General features: G+C 47.4%; 1 protein-coding gene across 3 annotated transcripts in view; it reads right to left on the reverse strand.

The window, feature by feature from the left end:
• The window catches only part of WTIP (WT1 interacting protein), a 79136-nt gene extending 60283 nt beyond the window's left edge, over positions 1-18853 (reverse strand). The window contains exons 1-2 of one of the 3 annotated variants that reach the window (XM_021408444.1): positions 18555-18849; positions 17000-18480 (exon numbers count right to left, since the gene is read on the reverse strand). In XM_021408444.1, coding sequence (XP_021264119.1) covers positions 17000-18437 — 1438 coding nt within the window. In that variant the 5' untranslated portion in view covers positions 18438-18480; positions 18555-18849. Of the gene's footprint in view, positions 1-16999 lie in introns of all 3 variants that reach the window. The other 2 variants (XM_021408443.1, XM_021408445.1) reach the window with 2 other exon arrangements.

The following is a 23977-nucleotide window of genomic DNA, read 5'->3' on the forward strand; positions in this document are numbered from 1 at the left end:
ATGGCCTTTCTACCAAGCTGCTTTCCAGCCAGTGGGCCCCCAGCCTGTACCGATGTTCAGGGATGTTGCTCCTCATGCAGGACTTCATATTTCCCCATACTGAACTTCAAGGAATTCCTGTTGTCCTCTTTCTCCATTCTGTCAAGGTCCCACTGAATGGCAACACATCTACCTAGTCTATCAACCACTCCTCCTGGCTTTATACAACCTGCAAACTTGCTAGGGACTCATCATCCAGGGCACTAAAGACAGGAAACAGTATTACCACAGAATCAATTGCTCAGGCGCACCACTAATGGCCAGCCTCCAGCTTAACTTCGTGGTGCTGGTTGCTGCCCTTTGCGCCCATGAGCTCAACTGGTTTCAGTTTGTTTCACAGTCCACTTATCTAGTCTGTACTTCATCAGTTTATCTATAAGGTGTCATAGACGACAGTATGAAAAACTCTGAAGTCCACACCAACACATCCACTGCTCTCCTCTTATTCACCTAGTTTTTTCATCACGGAAGGCCATCCAGTATAAAAATCACTGGGCCCACATTTTCCCTTCTCTTTCTTTTGTGGTTCACAGAATCATTAAGGTTGGAAAAGGCCACTAAGATCATCATCATCACATTCCCTAAACCACATCCCTCAGTGCCACAGCTACTCTTCTCTTGAACACCTCCAGGAACAGCGACTCAACCACTTCCCCAGTCAGTCTGTTCCAATACCTCAGCACTCCTTCTGATAAGAAGTATTTCCTAATATCCATCCTGAGCCTCCCCCATGCAACTTAAGGCCATTATACCTCTCATCTTATCACTAGTTACCTGGAAAAGAGGCTGCCCCCTCACCTCACAACAACCTCCTTTCAGGTAGTTGTAGAGAGCAATAACGTCACTCCTGAGCCACCTCTTCTCCAGACTAAACAATCCCAGTTTCTTCAGCTGCTCCTTGTAAGACTTGTGTTCAAGAACTTTCACTGACTTTGTTGCCTTTACCCACCTGCAGAAGCCCTTCTTGACCACCACACTGTTCACCAGATTCAACACCAGATGAGCTCTGGCTCTTCCAGCCTGAATCCTGCATGCCCAGATAGCGTTTTTACATTCCTTCCAGGTCACCCATCCCTGCTTCCCACTCTTAGATATTTCCTTCTCATTTCTTAGGAGCTCCTTGATCAGACATGCAGTCCTCCTGCCACTCTTTCTTCAAGAGTCTTCCTGGATGACAGAATGGACCATTCTTGAGCTTGGAGAAGGCAATCCTTGAAAAATCAGCTAGCTCCTGGACACCCTTTTCTCTTCTTCCTACCTACTTTTTAACTTGTTTAAGCGATATGCCAAGTCAACACAGCCTACAGAAATGCCTTCCTCTGCTGTACATACTACAAGGAGCAGGACATTAATTTTCTAGTAAAACTTCTCCTAATGCTAAATTCACAACAACAAAATGAAATGGGCAATATAAGAGCTACAAGGATATTTCTACATCCAGCCTCTACTTAGAGATCTCATCCCTGGTGGCTTCTCTTTAGGCTTCCAAATAAGCATAAATGCATTTTTGAGTCTGACCTTTAATCAAAACATTCACGATCAGTGTGTAAATCACACAGCTGGGATTTTAATTCTTACCTGCTGAATCGTCGCAGCACAAACTGATGCAACCACTCCCTTAATTTCAGAGAAGTCCTTCTGGAATCTTTCCTTTTACTGTATCCACTAAGAAATACATTTGTAAATGTTCTCTTAAAAAATATCCACAAAAATTCTTCTGAAAACTAGAAAAAAGAATTAGTGTATTTGGGTTTCATTTTTTATTTTATTATTAATTACTGGAGCCTCTGTTTCCCTATGAATCCAGCCTCTTCTGTAATTACATCCATGGAAATAAGGGTAGCTTTTGCTCAATCAATGAAAAATCTCCCTACTGTGCTCTTTTTGTAAGGGCAGAGCAAAGCACAGTCATTACTAAGGCTAGTGACTACACATTCTCTGCTTCTCCAACTGGTACTTTTGCGAGATGAAGGATTTTATCCTTTTGAGAGACAAGCTATTTGTCCAGCTTACAGATGGAATCATTGTTTAGCCTCTGTTAAGCAGATTCTGTTCACTCCAGTACCAGTCACAAAACATCTCCTCTAGTTGTCTCTCACGACAGCCCAGAAGAAAGAGATGTCACCTCAGGCAAAACAAGAAAATGCAGCAAAAAGAATAAACAGTTACTCCCAATTGGTTTTCATCTGATGGGAGCCCCAGCTTGTGTCTTATAGTGGTGTCAACGGCTCATGCTAAGGCAGTGGTTTGTGCAAGTCTCTGGCAGAGTGAATACTGGCTGAACACGTACCTTTTTCCCTATGTTTCCTTGCATCAACTGACAAATTGCTTATCTAACTCCCATGTGGCATCACACATCTTTGCAACTTACACCTTATTCAGGAAAAAAAAAAAGCTATGTTCCTCTACAATACTAGGTTTAAATCCTGGCAGATATCTCAATCCTTTACCCTCTGAAACAGATCAAGCATCTATTAACAAGTAAAGAACCTTGATCTCAAACCTGAAATACCTGGCGTACCCCAGCCAATGATTTCTTTAGCACCTTGTCCTGTACAGTACTGCCCAGAGAACTATTTACTATTATTTCATAGATGACCTGACCCAGGGGCCCTTGGAGGAAACAACAAATAACAACAACAACTACCACCACATTACTTGAAATACTCGATTCCTATTTAGGATTAATCATGTGAACCGTTCTCTGTTCAAATCTACACTCCAGCCTGTAGAGAACATAACAGCTTTATCCCACCTTTTTTCCTCCCTATGCTTCAGAGTCAGTGCCCTAGCCCTGAGCTGCAGGATGAAAACAAACATGGAACTATTTGTTATGAAACAGTCACACTTGATCTGGAGTTAGTCTTACACTAACGTAGACCCCCAAGACAACACTTACTCTGTTAAATCAACTTCAAGTTTGGAACAAGCTTCAAGCATATTACAAAAATTTGGTTAACAGATAGCTTGCAGGCTTATTGGAGATTTTTTTTGGCTGGTTACTACCTTGTTCAGAACAGTAGTGCTAAAGGACGAAGTGATACGTGGAGAACTAAGTCTGCTAAAATAGCATATCCTAGTCCTAACTGCTGCTTATGCTCCTGAACAGGAATACTAACTGCTGAGGGAGGCATTTTTTAAAAATGCTTGTCATCTTGGTATCTAGTTCTTATCCTTTGAGAAAGAAGGAACTACAAAGAAATCAGCTTTAATCCCACTATTAACAACAAACAGGAATAAAATCAGGATTCACAAGTCATAGTGCCACATGAGGTAGAGTTTGATCTAAGCCTCCTCAAAGATTTTCACTGATTCCACTGCAGCTTGGCTGCACGCAGTCCTAGTCCAGCTTAAGATGAACATAGCAAAATACAGCTTATGGTCTAACATCTCCTATAGTGCCTCCATAATTTGGCTCTACACTCAGACTGAAAATGGTTCAAAATGAACAGAAAGCAGTTTCAGGCACTTTCAGCTAAGCCACGCTTGCTAGCAGTTCTGGATAAGCAAACAATGCTTTGCTATGGCAAAAGCCTAGAAAATGGAGGGTGGGGCAAATGCACAGGTATAAACTTCATGATAAAGGTGAAACAACAGCTTTCTCAAAACTTGAAGCTCTCTCGCCAAAGTTCTCAGCAGCTTCCTCTCCTTTTCTGAATCAAAGCCTTCCCTTGCATTTTAAATATGATTTAAGTCTCCATATGCACATGCTGGTGAGTTGCCCTTGTGCAGTGGGCAATCCCTGAGTGACTCCCCCTCTAAAAAGCCATTCCCCACACTTTACTGCTGCCTGCCTATTCCTCTCTGGCATTAAATATCGCAGCAAAAATAACGGCAACCTTGAGGAACCAGAGCAGCTACTTCCTTGCAGAAGCCATTGTCTTTGGCCCATACAAGCCTTTTACTTGCAGGTTAAGAGAGAGAAGGCATCATCAACACCCATCCAAAAGATCAGAAGAGAGCAGAAAGGAACTGTAACTACCAGGATCAGTTGATGCATATCATCCTTGCCCAAGTGCATAGGCTGGAAGAGTCAAAGAAAGAAACACTTCCAGGAAAAAAGGAAAAATCCATAACTTGTATCAGTTGTCACCCTGACACGCTGCTCCAGATGCAGCTTTCAGTGCACAGTTGGGAGCCTCAGCAGCAGCCCAGAGCCTCCGTTTTCATAGAAGCAGGGTTCAGCCTCATGCTGAGAGTCCCCAGGCATGACACAACACTCCTGGTGAATGGGGCAATTGGGTCTACAAGTTCCCTGTTCTGCCCTGACCCAGGCAGAGCAGCCTTCAGCGGGTCTTCATCACAGAATGGCCTGGGTTGAAAAGGACCTCAAAGATCATCGAGTTTCAACCCCCCTGCTGAGTGCAGAAGCGCCAACCACTAGACCAGGCTGCCCAGAGCCATGTCCAGCCTGGCCTTCAGCTCATCTTCCCACTTGCAGAGCAGGGTTACAAATTCTCTTCACAGCACACTGTGTGGGGACTGACCTATTTGGAAATGCAAAAGCTCTAAGCCAAAATACCCATTATTCATGGGGTACTTTGTCAGAAAACCAAGAGAAATTCTACTTCCCCCCAGACCTCGTGACTCACCCCTTCTCTGACCCTGTAATAATGTACCACTGGACTACCCAATTCTGCCAGTCTTCAACCAAGAAAAATGCCCAGTAATTTCAAAGGAAGTTTGGCCTGCAGAGTCGAAGACTTGGCCTCAATCTCAGGAGTTAAAATGTTTTTTTTCTCCTTTCTGTTTCATGAGCTACAGAAATAAATTAGGTGGGCACAAGCTAGGCAGGGGTGGCCAGCCAGAGCTGGTCAGCACTATGGCCAGACAAGTCCAAACAGCTCCCTCCACCCCCCAAAAAAGGAAGTCAGGGAAAGACTCCTGCAAGGTAGAAGCAGCAGCAGCCAGCTTCACACACTTGGCACACCAGGAAGCTGACTTTCAAGTCTGTGCTTGGAGTATCTTTAAAGTCTTGTCTTTGTGAACTAATGCAAATTAGCCTCTGGGGATCACCTCTTTTTGAGCCAGTTCTTCACCAGCCTGAATTCCTCCCAGGTGTGGAACACTGGCTGGGGAAGGACTTTCCCAAAAGAGTAATGTCAGTTTGCTCTTATATACTATGTAAGGCTGTTTCAGCCAAAACTACCTTTTCATTTTTCTCCTGTGCCTAGTAGGTCTGGAAAGCGTTGTGTGAGAGTTGGGGTTTTTTTTTATTATTATTTTTTTCCAACAGCATGGTCTGGCACTCCTCTGTCTTTCCAGTACAATGAGAGAGCACAATGGCTCTCTGAAGTTGTAGGACTACACAGGACTTAGTGAGTGAACTGCCATACTTCCACCCTGAAAGAAACTACAGCAAGGGGCAAACCTTGCTTTGTACTCTCCCTGTGCAGCAATCACACAAAACTCCAAGCTCTGACAAGAATCAAACTCGCCACAGATTTTATTTTTCTCCTCTCAGTTGGGCAGTGATCCATGTTGAAAGTACGGCTTGTCAGTGCCCGGAAGCATTATGCCACTCTTACAGGCCTTGCGCAGGAATAATCTTCCCCTGAACTCCAGTACAAAAATAATACTTAAGAGATTCTCCTTCCAGACCACGCAAAATGAGGAGATTTTCTCCAACTGTTTGTGAAATAGCATTTGAATCCACACCTAATAGCCTCCAAAATTTCAGGAAAAACTATCAGTGGGTAGGGCTACTATTTTGCTGCTAAAATTGCAACCAAAGGAAGAAAGGTCAATAGTACCTGGAGCCCCAGCCCTTCCTTCACAGCTCACACAGCAACAGGTGGCTCTATATAATCACCTACAAACCGGAGCCCAATGACTGTACATCACCCATATTCATTCCTATTCCTCTGCTCTGTACATCCTCTCCAGTTTTAAGTCTTCATACCATTAAGCAAAGTGTTCTGTGCAAAAGAAAACAATGGAGAGGAAAAGCCAAGTACACAGAACACTTTGCTGGGAAGAGGAAAAAATATCACATGAAAGCACTGGGTAGAAATAGGAGTCTTGGCAAAGTCTTGACTTGGCAAGACACACTTTAATGGAAAGAAACCAAATTTCTCCTCCACAGAGGCACAGCCAAGTCAGCCCTGTGTGAACACCATCCATCCACTGGAGCTCTGCTAAAAGAATCCTCGTGGTTTGCTAAGACATAGGGGCCAAACTTCAGCCATGAAAGCATGAAGAAGGTGTGGAGCCACAGAGAAAGGAGAAGCACAGACAGAGGAGAAGCATTAATCACAGGTCTTCCATCTGCCTACACACCAACACCTGGAAGAGCTGCTGCCACCCAACTTCAGGATATAGCTTTCAGCTTTCTTAGGATTCACATTCTTATTCAATAAAACCATCTCCTTGAAGTGCACAGAACAATTTGGGGATTCTGTGCCTGTAGCCAATTTTGTACAAGCTGAAAGAGGTCAGCAGGACCTAAGAGACAATTATAGTCCTCCTTCATACCATTAACTCTGGCTGATCATCTTTATTTACATCACAACTTCCAGAACTTTGTTGTCCATCAGACAAGGTACCAACTTTTCAGGAAAAACTGCATATAGCTTTCACAATGAAAGCACAAAATAGTCATGTACTCCGCCCCTCTACTCTGCTCTCATGAGACCCCACTTGGAGTACTGCATCCAGTTCTGGGGCCACCAACACAACAAGGACATAGAGCTGTTGGAGCAGTCCAGAACAGGGCTATGAAGATGATCAGAGGGCTGGAGCACTTCCCCTACATGGACAGGGTGAGAGGGTCAGGCCTCTTCAGCGTGGAGGAGGGAAAGCTCCAGAGGGACCGTATAGTGGCTTTCCAGTACCTGAAGGGGGCCTACAGGAAAGCTGGGGAGGGACTTTTTATAAGGCCATGTAGTGACAGGATGAGGGGAAATGGCTTTGAACTGGAAGAGGGTAGATTTAGACTAGATATTAGCAAGAAATTCTTTACCATTAGGGTGGTGAGACACTGGAACAGGTTGCCCAAAGAGGCTGTGGATGTCCCCTCCCTGTAGGCGTTTGAGGCCGAGCTGGATGGGGCTTCGAACAACCTGGTATAAAGGGAGGTGTCCCTGCCTACAGCAGGGGGGTTGGAACTAGGTGATTTTAAGGGTCCCTTCCAACCCAAACCATTCTATGATTCTACTCCACAGATATGTCCCGGGAAGTGCAGAAAAAGCTGGGCAGGGCAGGCAGGGAAACACAGGAAAGGTAAAACAGATTAGAATTTACTTGTTCTCTGGACCTCCATAGTGTAACTAAGAACAGACAGAGATAGCTCCAAGCTGTCAAATACAAAGTCAGACACAGCCCTGTGACATTAACATGTAAAGTTCTGTGGATTTTGAGAGCAGAGCATGCTCTGTTAAGTGAAATTCTATGTAGGATCCCTATCAAGTGCAACTAACATGACATCTGCTTTTCCATTAAATGTTTAATTTTTAATTTTTCACCTTTTCATAGTGTTCAAGTGTGATTTTAAACTTTGCGTTTAGCACTACTTCCATGTAGTTTCAAATGTTCACAGTAAAACCACAACCCCCTCAAGTGCCACTGAAAACCTCCAAACAATTTGTAGATCATCTGCCAAAATACAGAGCTGGTGCAAGGATTCAAATTAACACTGAGGATGACTGGGTGCAATAAAAACATATACACATGAAAATGGGAGGTGTGATGTTCTGCTAGAAATTCCCATCCACGCTGGCAGCTGACACAGGACAACTGGAGTGTAGGGCACGAGGATACTCAGAGTCCCTATTCTTATCACCCACCAGGACTTGCCCTCTGCATCATATCATTCATATGCAGCTGGGCAGCACCATCCTACACTGTCCATGGGGGTTTGTCCTATGTTACACAACAGCACTAAGGAAAATCAGATGTATTAAGGTACCCTTTTTTTTTTTTCCTCCAAAGTTGAGAGGAAACCACTGATCACTGCACTGATCCACAGCAGTTTTCAACTGCAGCAAGCGCACCACTTGATGTGAACCGCCGCTGCTTTACAGGGCTGCAGCACAGAGGCCCAGGCCTGCTGTAGCCCAAAACAGGTAGAACAAGCCAACATACTTTCTGAGAATACCAGCTACTGACCTACACTTGAGAAAATTACTTGCTTATTTCTCAAACCAGATCAAAATCTGGACTCCAATACACTTGATTGTTGTACAGCTCTGTTTTCCATTGAGTGTTTTGATCTGAGAAATATGGCTTTGATTAAAATGGCCAACACATCAATTACAGAGAATTTTCACATAACTGTTTAGCAAAAAAAAAAAAGGAGCTACAGCAGTATTAGCTATTAATTAAAACTTTTCCTTTGACCGAGGATTTTCTAGTTTGCCCCCCGACTATACCTGAGTATTAGGTCAGCACTTGACTACACTTAATATTTTTTTGAAAAAATCATACTAATCCCCACCAAAATCCCTTTCTACACAGGTACCGTAGTTTTGCAAAATGTAAAGGCCGCGCACAGGTTCTGCACTCAAAAAAAAATGAACCTCAGATGGCCTGCAGTTTGATTTGGGCTTCATGCAAACAGTTTCCCGGCCCTATGTTTTGAGTCCAACAACACGTCATGATGACCCTGCCAGCAACCTACCTTCAGTACCGGCCCTACTCAGTGTTCCTTGCAACTAGTAAACTGGAACCACCGGTACAGAGGTGACCTTCAAGGAGATGGAGAAAGTGTAGCTGAACCAGTGACCTTCCACCTCAGGAGTTTACTCATGGGAACCCAGTTCCCTGCACACACACGCTCTGGGACAAGGCTGCAGCACGGAAGAAAGGTTTAGGCAATGACCGCCAGAATGAAATAGTATTTCCCATGCCTGGGAGAGGCCACAAGGTCTCCATGTCTCCGTGGACCACAAGAAATATGATCCAAGTGAGCTGGAGCAATGTAAAAGCATCTAAATCTGCACAACTGTCAAACTGCATTTTAGGAATGGCTTTTCTTTTCTCTTTATTTTAACTTTGAAAATATTTTTTTTCAAGTGGCCACATTAAAAGGGAGAAAACATCTTGTTTTCACTTTCTAGAAATTCTGTGGCATTGTAAGTAAAACCGTTCACCAATTCAACAAATGTTTGGATGGCCAGAAAAATATCTGAGAATCCCCAGCAGTTCTTCCACAATAGCTGTCTACTTCTCACAAAGACTAAATATGTTTTGAACTGAAACACATCTTGTTAGGCCAAACTCTTAAAAGAGCAATGGTATATACTCAGGCATGATCTTTTGTAACCTATTAAATGCCTCATCATTGTTCACTTAATCCCTCCCTTGGCTATTCTGTTATTATTATTCTTTACATTTAAACACTTCTTTCCCTGCACTTCTCTTGGTATTTGTGAATGTACATTTTGACCCTCACAACAAACTTGATGCATAGGAGTGCTGCTGTCTGCAATTAACTACATTAGAATAAATCATCTTCCCCCAAATACAGTCTTAAGTATGTGTTTTTTCCAACCACATCATACCCCTGTTCAAAGATATCTGACTTCCTTCCCTAGAATTTGCTTATCTTCAGTACTAACTCCTCAAAAGTCAGTGCTAAAAGCCACATTTGCTCCAGCTTTAGCTTTCTTATGAATCTGGAGCTCTGGGTGACTAACCTAGGCAATCCTGACCTGGAGGCACCTTTAGTAACTCAACTCCTAAGAATTCATCACAAGGGAAACTCTGAGCGCACCTGCAGCACACATGCTGCATGCCACCAAGCAGACCCTGCACCAGACCAACTCCTGCAGCATGGATCACAGCAGGGTGAGCAGCCATGCTCAGCACAGAGAGCTCTCCATGTTTGGGACTGGAGGTGCTACCTCTGCTTTGCCACATGACAGAACAATCATCTCTTAAGAGGAGTTCATCACTGCTGGGTACAGAGTGTGTACATCACACACAGAGGGGTTCTCTAAGCCACATGCTTAAATAACCAAGTCAGAACTGCCATACAGCACCTCACAGCCCACTCTCCCAGGACTTCACACAGGAGCCAAAGGCTCTCCTACAACAACCGTGCCAGCTTCACGAGACCTACTCTTCCAAGCCACATAGTAGTTGCCACTGTTGCCCCATCTCAGCAGTGAAGAGAGTCAGGATTCATGGCCATCCTGGCCAAAACAGCTGAGCTGAACTTGTCAGAGCGTGCACACCACTACAACCTGAACAATGCAGAGGTTTAAACCCAACTATCTACAAGCCTTTGTGCAAAATCTGCTCAGAGGAACTTTTCCAGGATCACAAATTTGGAAACAGGTGTCATTAGCAATAAATCCTTACTCTGTTTTCAGTCTCCCACTGTAAGCCTCTACATATTTTATAGGCGCAGTAGTTCTCAGCTGAGCATTAAATGAGTGTCTGGGCTATGCTGTGCTGTTGGTTTTTTCCAGTGTTGTCTTTTTTTCCCCCCTCCTCCTCCTTAATGAGTCATAGGCCTTTTCTTAAAAGTTTTCTGGAATACATAAGTGTAATGTTAGAGATATGCAAGAAATAAAAGTTTCAGACGATGTGATATACTCCAGTCGGAAGAGATACGATGCACCTGGCCACCTCCTTGGGCAGCAACAAACTAGCCTAGACTTAGGGTAAGCTAAAACAACATAGTGAGGTTAACAGAAAGAGATAACATGCCAGAACAGAGACATCCACACCAGTGTACAACATGAAACAAAATCCACTTCCAGAGACAGGATCTACATGGGCATAGGGAAAAATCAAACAAAAACACAACCAAAACCAAACATTTACTGAATGATTATTAGCACAGCTGCTAATTTTGTTAAGAGCTGAAGGCTGTTCCTGCTTCCAAGTAAGCCAACAGGAATCCTACTGCCAGCCTGGAAGCATCTCCAAGTGATGCCACGCCACAGCCCCAGGTACCACTGACCTGTCAGGACATGAACCTTTTCAGGCTGTTGAACACAGCCCTCTAAAATAAGCCCATAATAAAGCTTGCTGATACCATGCACGTTCCTTTATTTTTCCCTTTTTTGCTGCTTCAGTTTCACTTGACATCATATGTTCCCAGCCCTGCCAGAAAAGCAGGACTTTGTCCAGGACAGGCATACATCAAGGACTGTACTGTACGCCAGGAGACACTCCATTTCTCCAGCCATGAATTAAGAAGTGATTTTGGACGGAGCTGATAACAGAAGTGCTTCAGTATGGAACACTGCAAGACAAAACAAAGATGACTTCAAGGCATCGCTGGACTAGCTGCATCCCTTTTCAAACCAGCAGTATGAGGAATGTATGGAGCAGGGTTCCACAGGTTCCCAGCACCTTCACCCTCACAAGAGGAGCTGTCCAAACGCCTGTCCAGCAGCCAGCCTGCAGTCCCTGCAAGTGCCTGAGTTCAGACCGAACCGAAGAAGGTGCCCTTCAGCGCAGCAGGTCTCTGGGTGCTGCAGAGAAAAACCATACCTCTGCCAGCATGCCATAAAGCACTGTCCTGCAATAGCTCTGGGGACATACAGCAATCGGTAGGAGGCCAAGACTCCTGACGTTTATGAATTTTTTTTTTTTGCTTTAGTAAAACTTAATTCTTTGGATTATCGCTGCTGATTTATTTTCTTTCCATTGTCAAACAACATCTTTGCCAGACTTCTTTGCTTTAAGAATCATTTCGGTATTTGACAAATTCTCTGGCTTTGAAGGCCTCCTAAACATCCAATATCCAGTATGGCTGCAAAAGAAACACTTATGTCCTAGTTTACTCTAATTTGGGATATTGAGAACTTCCAAAGGATACTGAAGATACCTAAGAGTAGTATCAGCTGCTGCCACCAAGCCAGCAGCAAGAAGGCACAAATACAACAGACACCCTCAACCACTCACTTTAGAACTACTCTTAAGTGCAAAAGTGATATGACCTGAAGTAAGTTTTCCACTAAAGGACTAAAGGTGATTAAGTTCTCCAAAATACAGGGGCCGCAGAATCCCATTAAGTAGTTTACCCCTAATTCACCCAACATGACACACAAATTCCCAGTGCATGATTTAACATCGAATGGGGACATTCATACACGTAATTCTTCATGGAGGCTTGGGTACAGAGGCTAAGTAAACAACACATGCACGGCTACAAGCATGAAGGGCTGAAAGGGCCCAAACTGGTTTCAGGTACCTATTTCCTCCCTTCACCTACCCATCAGGCCAAACGCTTTCTAACAGAATGATATCAGCAGCGTTTCTTGGTGGTGCTCCAAAAATGCATGCCCATACGCCTGGATATTTCCAGAAGGATATTCAGTATCTCTAGGAAAGTAAGAATGGGCTTTTGCTAGACATACTACCACAGTTACTAACAGAATCCAGACTTTGGGCCTCATTCTGAGACAATCACTGATCCCTGTTTTGCTTGCTACACCTCTTACAGGGTACTAAGAAAGGGGCTGTTTCCCTCATGATGAGGGGTCAGAGGAAGATGAAAAAGGCAACAGCTCACTGTGACAGGACCAGTTGTTTCTTGCTGAGGACTAACATGCACGGTAAGAACTTGCTGTATGCTGCATATCAGATGTCAAATACAAGGGGTGAGGTGGCAGCAAGAAGGGCGAGAAATGCTGGATGTGTGGCAGAGACTGGGAAAAGCACCTTCACAAAGGGCACTGCACAGACCAAAGGAAGTCAGCAAGACTGCAAACACTGCTCATCTCTCTGGACTTCACCACCAGAAGACAACTTGCTCTCTCTGAACCTACCTAGTTTCACAGTACTACTTCCATCTTTTTAGTCCAAGATGGTGAGACAACAGTTAAGTCAATTCTTGCACTTGATCCCACCACCCTGGCTGAAATAAGCAGACAGCCCTCCCTGGCTGATGGCTGCAGCACAGCAGGGGTTGCAGGGAGCATGCAAATACCCTGTGCAGAGCTGCCTGTGCCCCTCTGGCAACCCCCCTTTCATTTCTGACAACACAGCAGCAGAGAGACAGGACATAGAGATGTGCAAAAACCACATCCCAATCAGCGTAACAGGATGACATCTCCCTGCCTAGTAGATAACAAGCTATATACATTTACAGTCAGTCCCACAAGGACTGCTTTGACTTGGATGGATACGCCAAAACCCAGTTTTTGCCTTAAACTTTCTTTTTCAACACCTAGATACCAGACTGAAGAATTCTACAAAGTAAACAGAATTTAAGCCAGAGCCTGAGCTGATGACTCTCTAACACCCACAAATGTTTTCATATCTCTGGATGCACATTCATTTCAAAACATCCCTGGAAACACAACTTTGACAATTTACCTCACTGCATAAAAAGCTCAGATGAGAACCCTTACGGAACTAAGTGAAATTACTTTTCTATTGCTTCCATTCTCAGTGTGTACTGCTAACCTGAGCATGCTTACTGAACTGTCAGTACCTTGCGAGGGGTCAGACAGGGAGTCAGCAGATGAGGACGAAGCAGTTTGGGAAGAGGTTGCAGAGAAAGCAGGTATAGCTACAAGAGCATAAAAGCTCACAGCCTTGCCCAATTGCAGACTGCTGCCAAATGCTTCCAGTGCCGTCCATCCACATCCTCTCCCTTGGGTCAGACCCAGCCACCTCACTGACAAGGGAGAATCAGAGCAGCTCATGGACCCTGCCCAGAACAACCCTCCCCTCCTCCCTTGTTTGCAAGCTTTGTCTTCTGTAAGATCAGTGAGCACGTGTGGCTGCAATGTGCTGGCAGGAGCACTTGGAAGCGGCAAGGTGCTACCTCTCAGCTGTGCAAATGGGAGTAGGGCAGGCACAAGGCACTTTTAGCAGCATCGCCACTTTCAGTCAGATTAAACTAACTGTGGAATGACATTTTCCTTCTCCACACAGATGCACTGAAGGCTGCTGGAAGAAAGGGGAGAATGGAGAAGGGGAAGCAGCAAAGCAAAGCTCTCAGCACAGCACTGCTCAGAGCAGCTGCTAGCCCCCCAGTCTGCTGGGTCTGCTACCTCCTCCAAAGCCTCTCCAGCGCTCAGCCCCTGTACATGCCCCAGTCACATGAGGGCACTTCACCAGGTCCCTGAGTGCCTGCAGGGCTCCAAAGTAATACCTGTCCATCCTCTCTAGGTGGAAGGTAGCCCCCAAGGTCAAAACCAGCCCAGTGGGGCAGCACTGCCTGGACAGCGTTACCAAAGGACTAGGCCCTATCCCTTCTCTTTGGGTCCTTCTACTGACACTCCTACATTCTAACTTGGTGCAGACATCTGATCTAGAAGTGCAGCCTTGCCCATCTCATTCAGGAAAAGGGCAAGTCCAAGGGCAGCAACAGGAGCTTCATCATTTATTTATCTGCCCTATGCTACAGGCTCCTTCTGAAATGGAGCAGTGAAGTATGAGAGACCAGCCAGGACTGCCAGTATAAGCATAGTTAGTGGAATACTCAGACTGACCCACAGGCAGCACAAATACAGAGTATTCTTCCTCCTAACAGGACTGGTTAGTCACTTGACCTCAAAGTAACTCACTGTCCATGTATTCAAAGTCGTATTTGGCCAAAAGACAAAAACAGAGCGGCATGAAGACAGCAGTACCACACAGATTAGCCCTCACGTTGAACAGACAAAATAGACATTACTGTTTCCTTTCCTGGAGGTGGGGAAAAAACACAGCAAAATTACAGTCACCATATGAACATTTACTCATAGGGCAATGGAGCTTATCTAATTAAGGGGTATTAAACCATCTGCTGTTAAACAACTGGCTTAACATTTCCTTTTCTCCATAGTATCACAGGACACTCTGCAATTGCCTTTAGAGAGTGTGTCAGACACAAGTATGCATGAACCACAATGCAAATCAAAACATTTCTGCTGGCCTCCTTTTATTAAGACCTTCTCCAATACATCTGAGTGGATTATTTAGATCAACTGATCTGTCAATAAGAGGACTTCTCCCTCTCTGGTTCTTTCTCCTTGTCTTTGTCCTATCAGCCTGCAGTTGTACCAGACTTGCCCCTCACATGCTCATACAGCCAAAGCTTGGCCTATCAGTGAAGCAGAAATGCAGGACCAAGACCCACCAGGACTTGTTAAAACACTGATGAGTTAGAAATCAGCCCTCTTTTACAGTACCCATGTTTTCTGGATTTCATCTAAGGTGCAAGTTACAGTAGTGCTTCTCTCTGCCACTGCAACAAATACAGGGCAGCTAGCACTTATGTTCCCTAGACATAAAGGCACAAACTCCCTTCTGATCCAACACAGGACACATCTGCCAGAGCTTAGGGCTTGTTGCAACACGTTCTTACACATGCAAGTAGTGACACTCACAACAGGTAAGCTCTTAAAATTAAGAAAGAATGATCCACAATACCCATTCCTGAGGCTGCTCCTGGAGCCCCTGATCACACCCAGGTCTTCTGGCCACAGGATCAACCTCTCAGAGGGTCAGGACAGCTCTAAGTTACATTTCTTACCCTAAGCATATTTTAGCTCTCAGCCTTTCACTGGACACTGCTGATATTCTGAAGACAGCATTTCTTAGCACGTTAACCACTCTCCCCCGCAATCCTGCTTCTGAAGACACTCACACCTGAACTGTTATCAACCTTTGCTGTTGATGTTCCAGCAATCACCTGAAGCCCTGCACCAGGTGCCTAACACTGAAAGGTTTTCCTTGCAGGAGAGGGCACTGCTTGCTCAGCTACCTCAGCTGATCAGCCCAGGTCTGTCTCACTACAAGCTCCACACAAAGTCTTGTACATCCTCTCTTTTGCTCAGGGCACACTAGTGTTACACCAAAAACAGCCTGAATCTTCAGCAATTAAGTCAAGGACCAAGGTAATATGCACCTCTGTCCCAAGCAATGTCTCTATCGGTCAGATCGCACACTACCAGAAAGCCTTTCCCTTTGCACCCAGCCAGTGCACAAAGGCACAGAGGTTACCTCAAAAGTCCACAGACTCCACAGCCCTGATGCACAGGACCACTGCTGGGGGCTAGCTCATCCCAAGCCCCTCATCTGCCTGGGCCTTGCTGTCCCTTCTCTGCTGCAAGCTCCTCCATGCAGAGCCCTCATCCCCACAATAAGCAGTAGACAAGCTGCCCACCGCCAGGGCTGCCCAGCCCATCCACTGCCCAGCTCATCGGTTCCCAGAGCCTCAGAGGAGCAGGGCAGTACTTGCACACTCCAGGATTATCTTTCAAAGGCATTTTGGCATTTCCCACCCTGTACAAAATAAAAGACAAAGGAGCTCTATCTGAACTTCGGTGTGACTACAAAGCATATTCACGTGCTTAAAAGTTACTTTTGTTCTATAAAGAACAAAGACATTCAGGAGATGGCCAACAGGCTGACAGCCTCAGCAAAGACAGGGAGGTCTCTTCCCTCCTCCCTCCCACGCTCCACGGGTGACACCAACGCCTTCCCAACTCAGCACAGTGCAGGCCCCACAAGGCCTCAAGGGGCTGTGGCAACACAGGAGCTCCCAGGAGCACTGTGGCCTAGGACATCACTGAACAAGACACAGAAAACTGCCTTAATAGTCAAGCTGTCCATAAGTATTAGAACACAGTACATGGCCTGAAAGTATGATCACAAATACCACAACCTCAGGGACACTGAACCTTAGCGACAAAGACAAAAAACACAAATCACTGTGAACTCCAACAGCACAAACAGCTTCTACAATGCCTCAGACAAGTCTATCAGCACCTGGAAGGGAAAGCATTACAGATCCTGACAAACTATACAGAACAGAGATAAAACACGGATTATGATGTAAGGTGCAAACACTGGTGTCACCACTAAGAAAGTCTACACTTGTGGCAAGCTGGTTTTCTCTTGCGATAACCAGACGTTTCAGCGGGTAACTTGGTCAAGTGCAGCCCTGGGCATCACAAACTCTTCTCTAATGCCAAAGCCCTCGGCTGCTTGCAGGCCCCACACACCTCCACCACCTCGGGCCGCCTGCCCCAGGCCCTGCACCCTGCCCCTCCGGCGAGTCACTCACCGAAGTACTCTTTCTTCATGTGCATCTCCAGCTCCTTTTCCAGCTCCAGTGTCAGCGCCTCCAGCCGCCTCTCCGCCTGGCTGGGGCCGCTGTCCCGGCACGGCGTCACCTGGTAGGGCAGCTTGAACTTGGGCGCCGAAGCGGAGCCCTTGGTGGGGCTGTAGGCGTAGGGGGGCGCGGCGTCGGGCCCCGCGGCCGCCGGGTGCTGCGGGTCGTGCCGCGGCGGAGACTGGGCACGGACCTTGCGGTAGACGTCCCCCAGCTCTGGCGCGGCGCAGTCCTCCTGCGGGCCGGGCCCCAGCAGAGAGGAGCGGGGCGAGGGCAGCTGCAGCTCGGGGTAGGCGCTCATGGAGCCGCGGGAGCTCCGCGAGCTCTGGCTGGAGATGCTGGAGCGGGGGCTGACCACGGATGCGCCCGGCGCGCCGCGGACCTCAGAGCTGCAGAGACTGGAGCGGGGGCTGGCCACCGCGAGCCCGGCGGCGGCCGCCCCGTCCAGCTCGGCGCCGCCCGGCGGCCCGTACCTAGAGTCCGAGTAGCTGGAGCGCGGGCTGGTGGTGCACGAGTACTGGCTGGCGGTGCTGGAGCGGGGGCTGGCGTGCCGCTGGTCGTAGCCCATGCTGATGCCGCTGGTGCGGTTGCTGCTGGGCTTGCTGCCGCCGTCGTAGCTAGTGAGGCTGGCACGGGGGCTGGAGTGCTTGCTGGTGTCGCTGGCCGTACTGGCGTAGCTGGAGCGAGGGCTGAGGGCGGCCCCGTCGTACTGCACCAGGCTGCCGCGAGGACTGCCGTACTTCTCCTGGCCGGGCACCACCAGGCTGGAACGGGGGCTGGAGAACTTCTCGTAGGGCAGCGCGGCCGCGCCGCCCAGGCTGGAGCGCGGGCTGGAGAACTTGCCGTGCTCGGCGCCGGGGCCCGGGCCCGGCGGGGCGGCCAGGCTGGCCCGGGGGCTGGCGCTGCCGTACTTGGCGTCCGGGCCGCCGGGAGCCCGCCCGCCGCCCTTGGCCACGTAGCCGCCCTCGTAGGCGCTGCCCGAGGCGTAGCGGTAGCCCTCGGCCGAGTAGCGTTTGCCCTTGTCAGGGAAGCCGCTGTAGCAGGGCAGCGCCACCTCGGAGCGGGTGCACAGCCCCTCCTCGCAGCACAGCGGCTCGGCGGCGGGGCGCCCGTTGGCGGCGCGGAGCGGGGCGGCTTTGCCGCAGGGGGCGGCGGCGGGGAAGGCTTCGACGGGCGGCGGCGGCGCGGCGGTGCCGTTCATCTTCCGGCCCCGCTGCTCCGCCGTCATGTGGGCGGCGATGACCCGCTTGGTCTCCTCCAGGTCGGGGTGCAGCGCCAGATCCCGGCGGCCGCTCCGACCGTACGGACCGTCCGGGCAGGGCTCGTAGAGGGACAGGTCCTCCATGAACTTGGTGGCCTTCAGTGCCATGTTCTCCTCGTACTTCTCCATGCTCAGCCGGAGCCCGGCGGCCCCGGATGGGTCGGCGAGTTCTCTACGAAAACACAGTCCGCAGCAGGAAAAGAGAAAAAAAATCCAAAAAAAAAAAAAATCCAAACGAAAAATTACCCCCAAAAGTAAGTTCCTTCCCGCGGGGCACCGGCGGTGATATCAGCGGGACGCGGCTCCCTCCCCGCACAGCGGCCCTGCTGCGGCAGGCGCTCACCCCGGCGGCATCCCCACGCCGCGCCGCTCGCCTCGGTACGGCCGCGCTGCCCGCTGAAAAGCGGCGAGCAGAGACGAGAAGCCCCTGTGTCACTTTCCAGCCTTAAATAAGTTGCTCAGTCCAGTCAATGGCGCGCTGCGCGGAGGAATTTGCGCTCGGCGGCTCCCTGCCCCCGCCGCCCCCGGCCGGCCGCCCCGCAGCGGGGCCCCGGCCCGGCCCGCACCCCCGGGCAGAGGGCGAAGGCGGCGGCCGCTCCGGAGGGGCTTCGCGGCGCGGCGAGCGGAGCGCAGGGCGCGGCGAGGCAGGGACTCCTTTGTGTAGGGCAGGAATGCGAGGAAGGAGACTGGGCGCTGCGTCCCGCTGGAATGTAGTTAATGCCGGAGCCAAACAATGATTTTCACCGAGTCAGTCAGGGAGAGGGCGGCCGCGGCGCTGCTCGGCCGCGGGAGCGGCAGCCTCCCCTTCGCCCGCCGGTCGCCGAGACCCGCTCGGGGCTGCAGACGCCGCTGCTCGCCGCGGGCCGGGGCTGTCACGGCGTCCCGGGCGCGGAGCCGGGCTAAGGGGAGTCCCCGGGCTGGCGCTCGGCAGGCGGAGCGCGCCTGAGGAGCCGCGCCCCGGGGGGCTCTGTCGGGAGAACGACGGTTTAACGGCCACCGGGGCTCGAGCCGCCACGCGCGGGAGCGCCCTGCCGGGCTGGGGTCGCGTGCGCCCGGTTTCCCGCTCTCGCCGCTGACTGGAACTGGAGCTTCCCGCCGCGCCGCTCGGGTGCGGGACGGCCCCACCTGTGAGAGACCCCCGGGCGGGGGCGGCACGGCGGGGAGCTGCGATGCAGGAGCAGCAGTAATTTATCTATAGTCCTTACAGAAACAAACAAAAACACAGTGCTAAAACTGAGCACCCTGCACCCAGGAACAGCAGCGGGTCAAGGGCTGCAGGTGCCCTGCCCGTGCCAAGGACACGTTGTCCTGTTAGCACTCCTAATTAAACATTGAATGCAACTGTGTACTCAGAAACTTCCCCAGCTGTGGAGGGCAACTGATGGGCAACCTGTGTGCGCAGGGTAGCAGGCACTAAATAAATAAATAAATCCAGCAAGCCAACGAACTAAGCAGAACGAGCCCTGAAAAGCAGACCTGTAGGGCACAGGTGAGACCGCTCATAAGTCAGTGTAGGTGTGCAAATGCAACCCACCTGGGAGCCAAGCGCTCCTTTTTGCTGTGTGGCAGCCACCATAAGCCGATGGACACTCTTTCATGAGTTTTTAGTTTTAACTTCTCAATTCACTGAGCAGGGTGTAGGACCTACGCCTGTGTGCTCGCACAGGGAAGTGTTCTGAGTGGCTGTGTTTGGGACCGCAGGGTTGTGAGGCCAAGGTGCAGGCACAGGCTGTGGTCCTGGCAGCTGTGTGCTGAGCCCCAGCCAGCCCATGCCAGGCAGCATGACACGATGCTGCCAGCAGGCAGCAAGCTCCTCAGTGAGCCTTTGGTACCTCAGCAGTTCAAGCACGTGCTTTCTTTGGTATGAACTCATGGGAAAGTACACTGGGGACTGAGAGAAGCTGGGGAATCAGAGGAAATAGCCCTTTTTAGCGAGCAGTTTGGATCAAATGAAATGAGTCACTCACGTTCGCTGTTGAAAGCTTACGTTGGATAAGTAACTCCTCAAAGCAAGGCCTGGTCAGGTCTGCTGCAGCCCTGGGCCAGGGTTGTTCCTGCACAGCGCTCCATCCCTACAGCAGGGGAAGCGCTGCAGGCATGCTCCTCTCCAGCAAATTTTCCCCTGTCACACATGTAATGAACATAGTGCTTATCCACGCTGCAGCCACAGATGTAGCCCACATGGGTGAGATAAATATGTTTGCAAGGTACACAATGCACTCGAGCAGTGCTGCGTTTCTCACAGAGGACCATATGTGCCGTGCTGTGCAAACAAGACCCATAGAGTTTGAGCTGCTGTTGCTGTAATAAGTGCCCCTACCATGCTCCTTACTACGATATAAAAGAAAAACCAATTGGCAATTACAGTGTGACAAGGCTGACAAGTTTTTCTCCCCAATTTATTTTAAATACATTTGTTTAGTTTTAACAACCTGAAATAAAATGTATATATTGCAAAAAGACTCATGCAACGCAGAACACAAGAGCTGTCATGCAATATTAAAAAAGGAGAACTTCATTTTGTAATTTGTTGTGGAAATCCTTGTGTCTGATGTTAAGTTATATCAGCACATCAGATATGAAGGAAAGCCAGCTGCTTCTGTTAAATAAACTCCTTTGTGTGAGATTTAGAGGGAGCAAAAAAGCCAGGTGGAGTTATTGATCTGTGAATATTGGCCGGCTGGGCCTCACAGCCAGCGCACTCCTGTTTCTTCTAATTGCCAGTGCCTTCAGCAAAACCCTGGCCAAGCCAACAGGCAGGGAAAATTAATGGTCTGCAGGGGATTCTGTCTCCCTGAGCTGCAACAAAGCAGGGAATCTGCAGATTTAAGAATTCACTGGTGAAACTTTGTCCCTACTTAAGACCATGGCAAAAATCTGCCTGATTTGCATTGCATCATGTTTTGTAATGTATGTATCTTTACTGATACAGTGCAGGAGGGAGTTAATTGTCTCTCACTACATCCATTAATCAATGTAGAGCTGCTCAGCAGTCTTGAATTGAATTGGTATTGAATTGGATGCTACCTGATTTTTTGCATTTTCCTTCCTTCTCTCCCATATTAAGAAAACAACAAAATTATACTTTGAAATCCAGAAGTAAATAAGACTTACTGCTACTTGGATTTACTCTTCTGATCTCCATTTATAAAATTGATTTGTTTCTTGGTAAAGAATATCACAATTATTCCTCCCTCTGTTCCAGAGCCTGATTTAAAAAGAAATACTTGTGAAATTCATACAAAAAATGTGAGGAGGAACATTTTCATTTGGGGTCTTTATTTTGTATTCACTTAAGCTGTAGCTGTATTGTGTTTCATATTGCTTTATCTTGCTTGGTTCCTGTATGTTCATTTGTATTGCGATGAATTTAATTATAAGCAAGCTTTTCAGAATATGAAGTCTGTATATGAATATGCATTAATATTCGGGTGATTTGTTTAGAAGTAATGTCAGTTAAGGTCATTCTAGCTCTCCAAAATACTTTAGAACTAGATAGCCACTTCACTGTAAGCAGCAGACCATGCAACTATTTTTATACTACTTCAGGATATGAATGGAAGTACAAGCATCACAAAGGCTGCACTCTTTTATTTTTAGGACTGTAGGTTAGCATGGTATTGTTGTTGTTGTTTGTTTGTTTTTAAATACTCATTCACAAATCACCACTTTTAAAAATTGGAATTACCGAATGTATTCTAGGGCACCATCTTCTGGTGGACAGAAGGCATTGTAGCTCAGCGGCTACCTTTGCTAGACACAACTATTTAAAGTATTTTTCACTGACACTACTCCACAGGTTTACAGGTCATTTCTCATTCAAACCTGCAATAAAACACTATTTAACATTTTTAACATTCTTCTTATTCATTGCAAATGCAGCTATTCACCATGCTGCACAAATGTAACTTGGGACAGACCCTGTAAAGTTCCAGCCACAACAGCCACTTTGTGAAGGCGCTACATTAGACAGAGAACATATGTCTAAGTACTTACAATTAATACGCCATTTATGTATCTTATTTCTCTTATAGCTTCATCTTCCACTTCTCTTACACATTTCTGCTTTTGGCATTCCTGGCCAAAGCAGTTAATTGGCTCATACTTGGGAGACTGCACACAGCCTTAGTCATGCTTCACTGCAGTCAGAGGACATAATACCGTAAATTCAAACACAATCAATTAGCTTAATAGCAGCCACTACATATGCATAAATGCATGGTTTAGTTGGCCGGCTCGGTTAACAGTGCACCCGCTTAATATGTTTGAAGTCTTATTTAAAGACTTATTGAAAGAAGTGAAAATATAAAAACAGAGACTACGCAGATTTAAAATTTATACTGACATGATAAAAGGAAAGGCTTGTTTACAGCAGTGCAAACCATCATCCATAAAAAAAGATCAGATTGCATTAGCACATTTAATTAAAAAAAAAAAAATAGAAACACTGCATATACGGGTCCTGCTATATACATCCCGTTCTCTGCTGGTGAAGAATATGACTAACCGTGCCTTTTTATACCAGTCCAAGAAAGATGGCAGGCTACAAGCACTGACCTCCCGCCCTGACAATACAATGCACTTCAGCTCTGATAAGAAGGATCTTTTCAGAAGAAATGGGACATCCTTTTGTTGAGAATACAGATTACGTTTACTTTTCGTGGTATTTTCCATAACGTAATAGATTTAACACTCATTAAATGAAAATAATCAACATATCTGCAAGAAGCAAGGAGCTGTTCCACAAGCAGTGGAACTAATGAAAGCTGGTCTTTTACATGTCTGCTTTCTGCATTCTTTGCATTCTCCAGCTTTTAACTTCTCCAAATTCTCAATAACGTTGCAGTAGTGACATCCTCTTTGTATTCAGAACAGCCTTCAGACGTTACCCAAGTTTTAAGCCGCCACAAGCAATGCCTACTTTCTTCAACAGACTTGTCAGTGCTCTTCTGTCTCTGGCACTCCTCCTCTACAGCATATTCACCAACATACGGCCTTCTCCTTTTTCCCTTGATAGCTACAGCTGCAGGCAGCTTCCCAGCCTTCTAGGTTAAGTATCTTAGCCACCTTCCTTTCCAGCATTCTCCTGCTGCCTTCAGTCTCTACTTAGATGGACAAAATACAGCAAGTCCCATGAGCGGCTGTGTAGGGACCAACCAGCAGGTGTGTGAGTGCTGCACCTGAAGGCTGAATGCTATCACAGAAGCACTAGTGTGGGTCTCTACCTACAGGCACTTACTTGTAGAATGACAGTAGCTTTGAGATGTAGTTGCTTAATACAGCTAGCTTCAAATGTTGGAGAGGACTGGTTGAGCAATTCCCTATGTTTCTTTTTTTTAGGAAGTCATACTGAAAATTTCTCACTTTTCTCATGTGAGTGAAATAGTATGCTGATGAGAAAGACCAATGTAATGACAAGTAACCAAACAGCAACTTTCTGTCATTCATATAAACTGCATATACTATATCAAACTGTATCTAGTAGTACATTTATTTCCTTCATCCCATACCTCTTTAAGAATCAAAGCCTCCGAATCATTAAATTGCCTCCTTCTATCCTTCCGTCCGTAAGTATACGCTCTCTGTAATGATTCTGCTTGACAGTAGCTCAGAAATAATCTCAGGCAAGCAACAAATAAATGACTGATGTGTAAAATTTGTTGTATTAC

The sequence above is a fragment of the Numida meleagris genome, chromosome 10 (assembly GCF_002078875.1).
Source record: "Numida meleagris isolate 19003 breed g44 Domestic line chromosome 10, NumMel1.0, whole genome shotgun sequence".
Lineage (NCBI taxonomy): Eukaryota > Metazoa > Chordata > Aves > Galliformes > Numididae > Numida > Numida meleagris.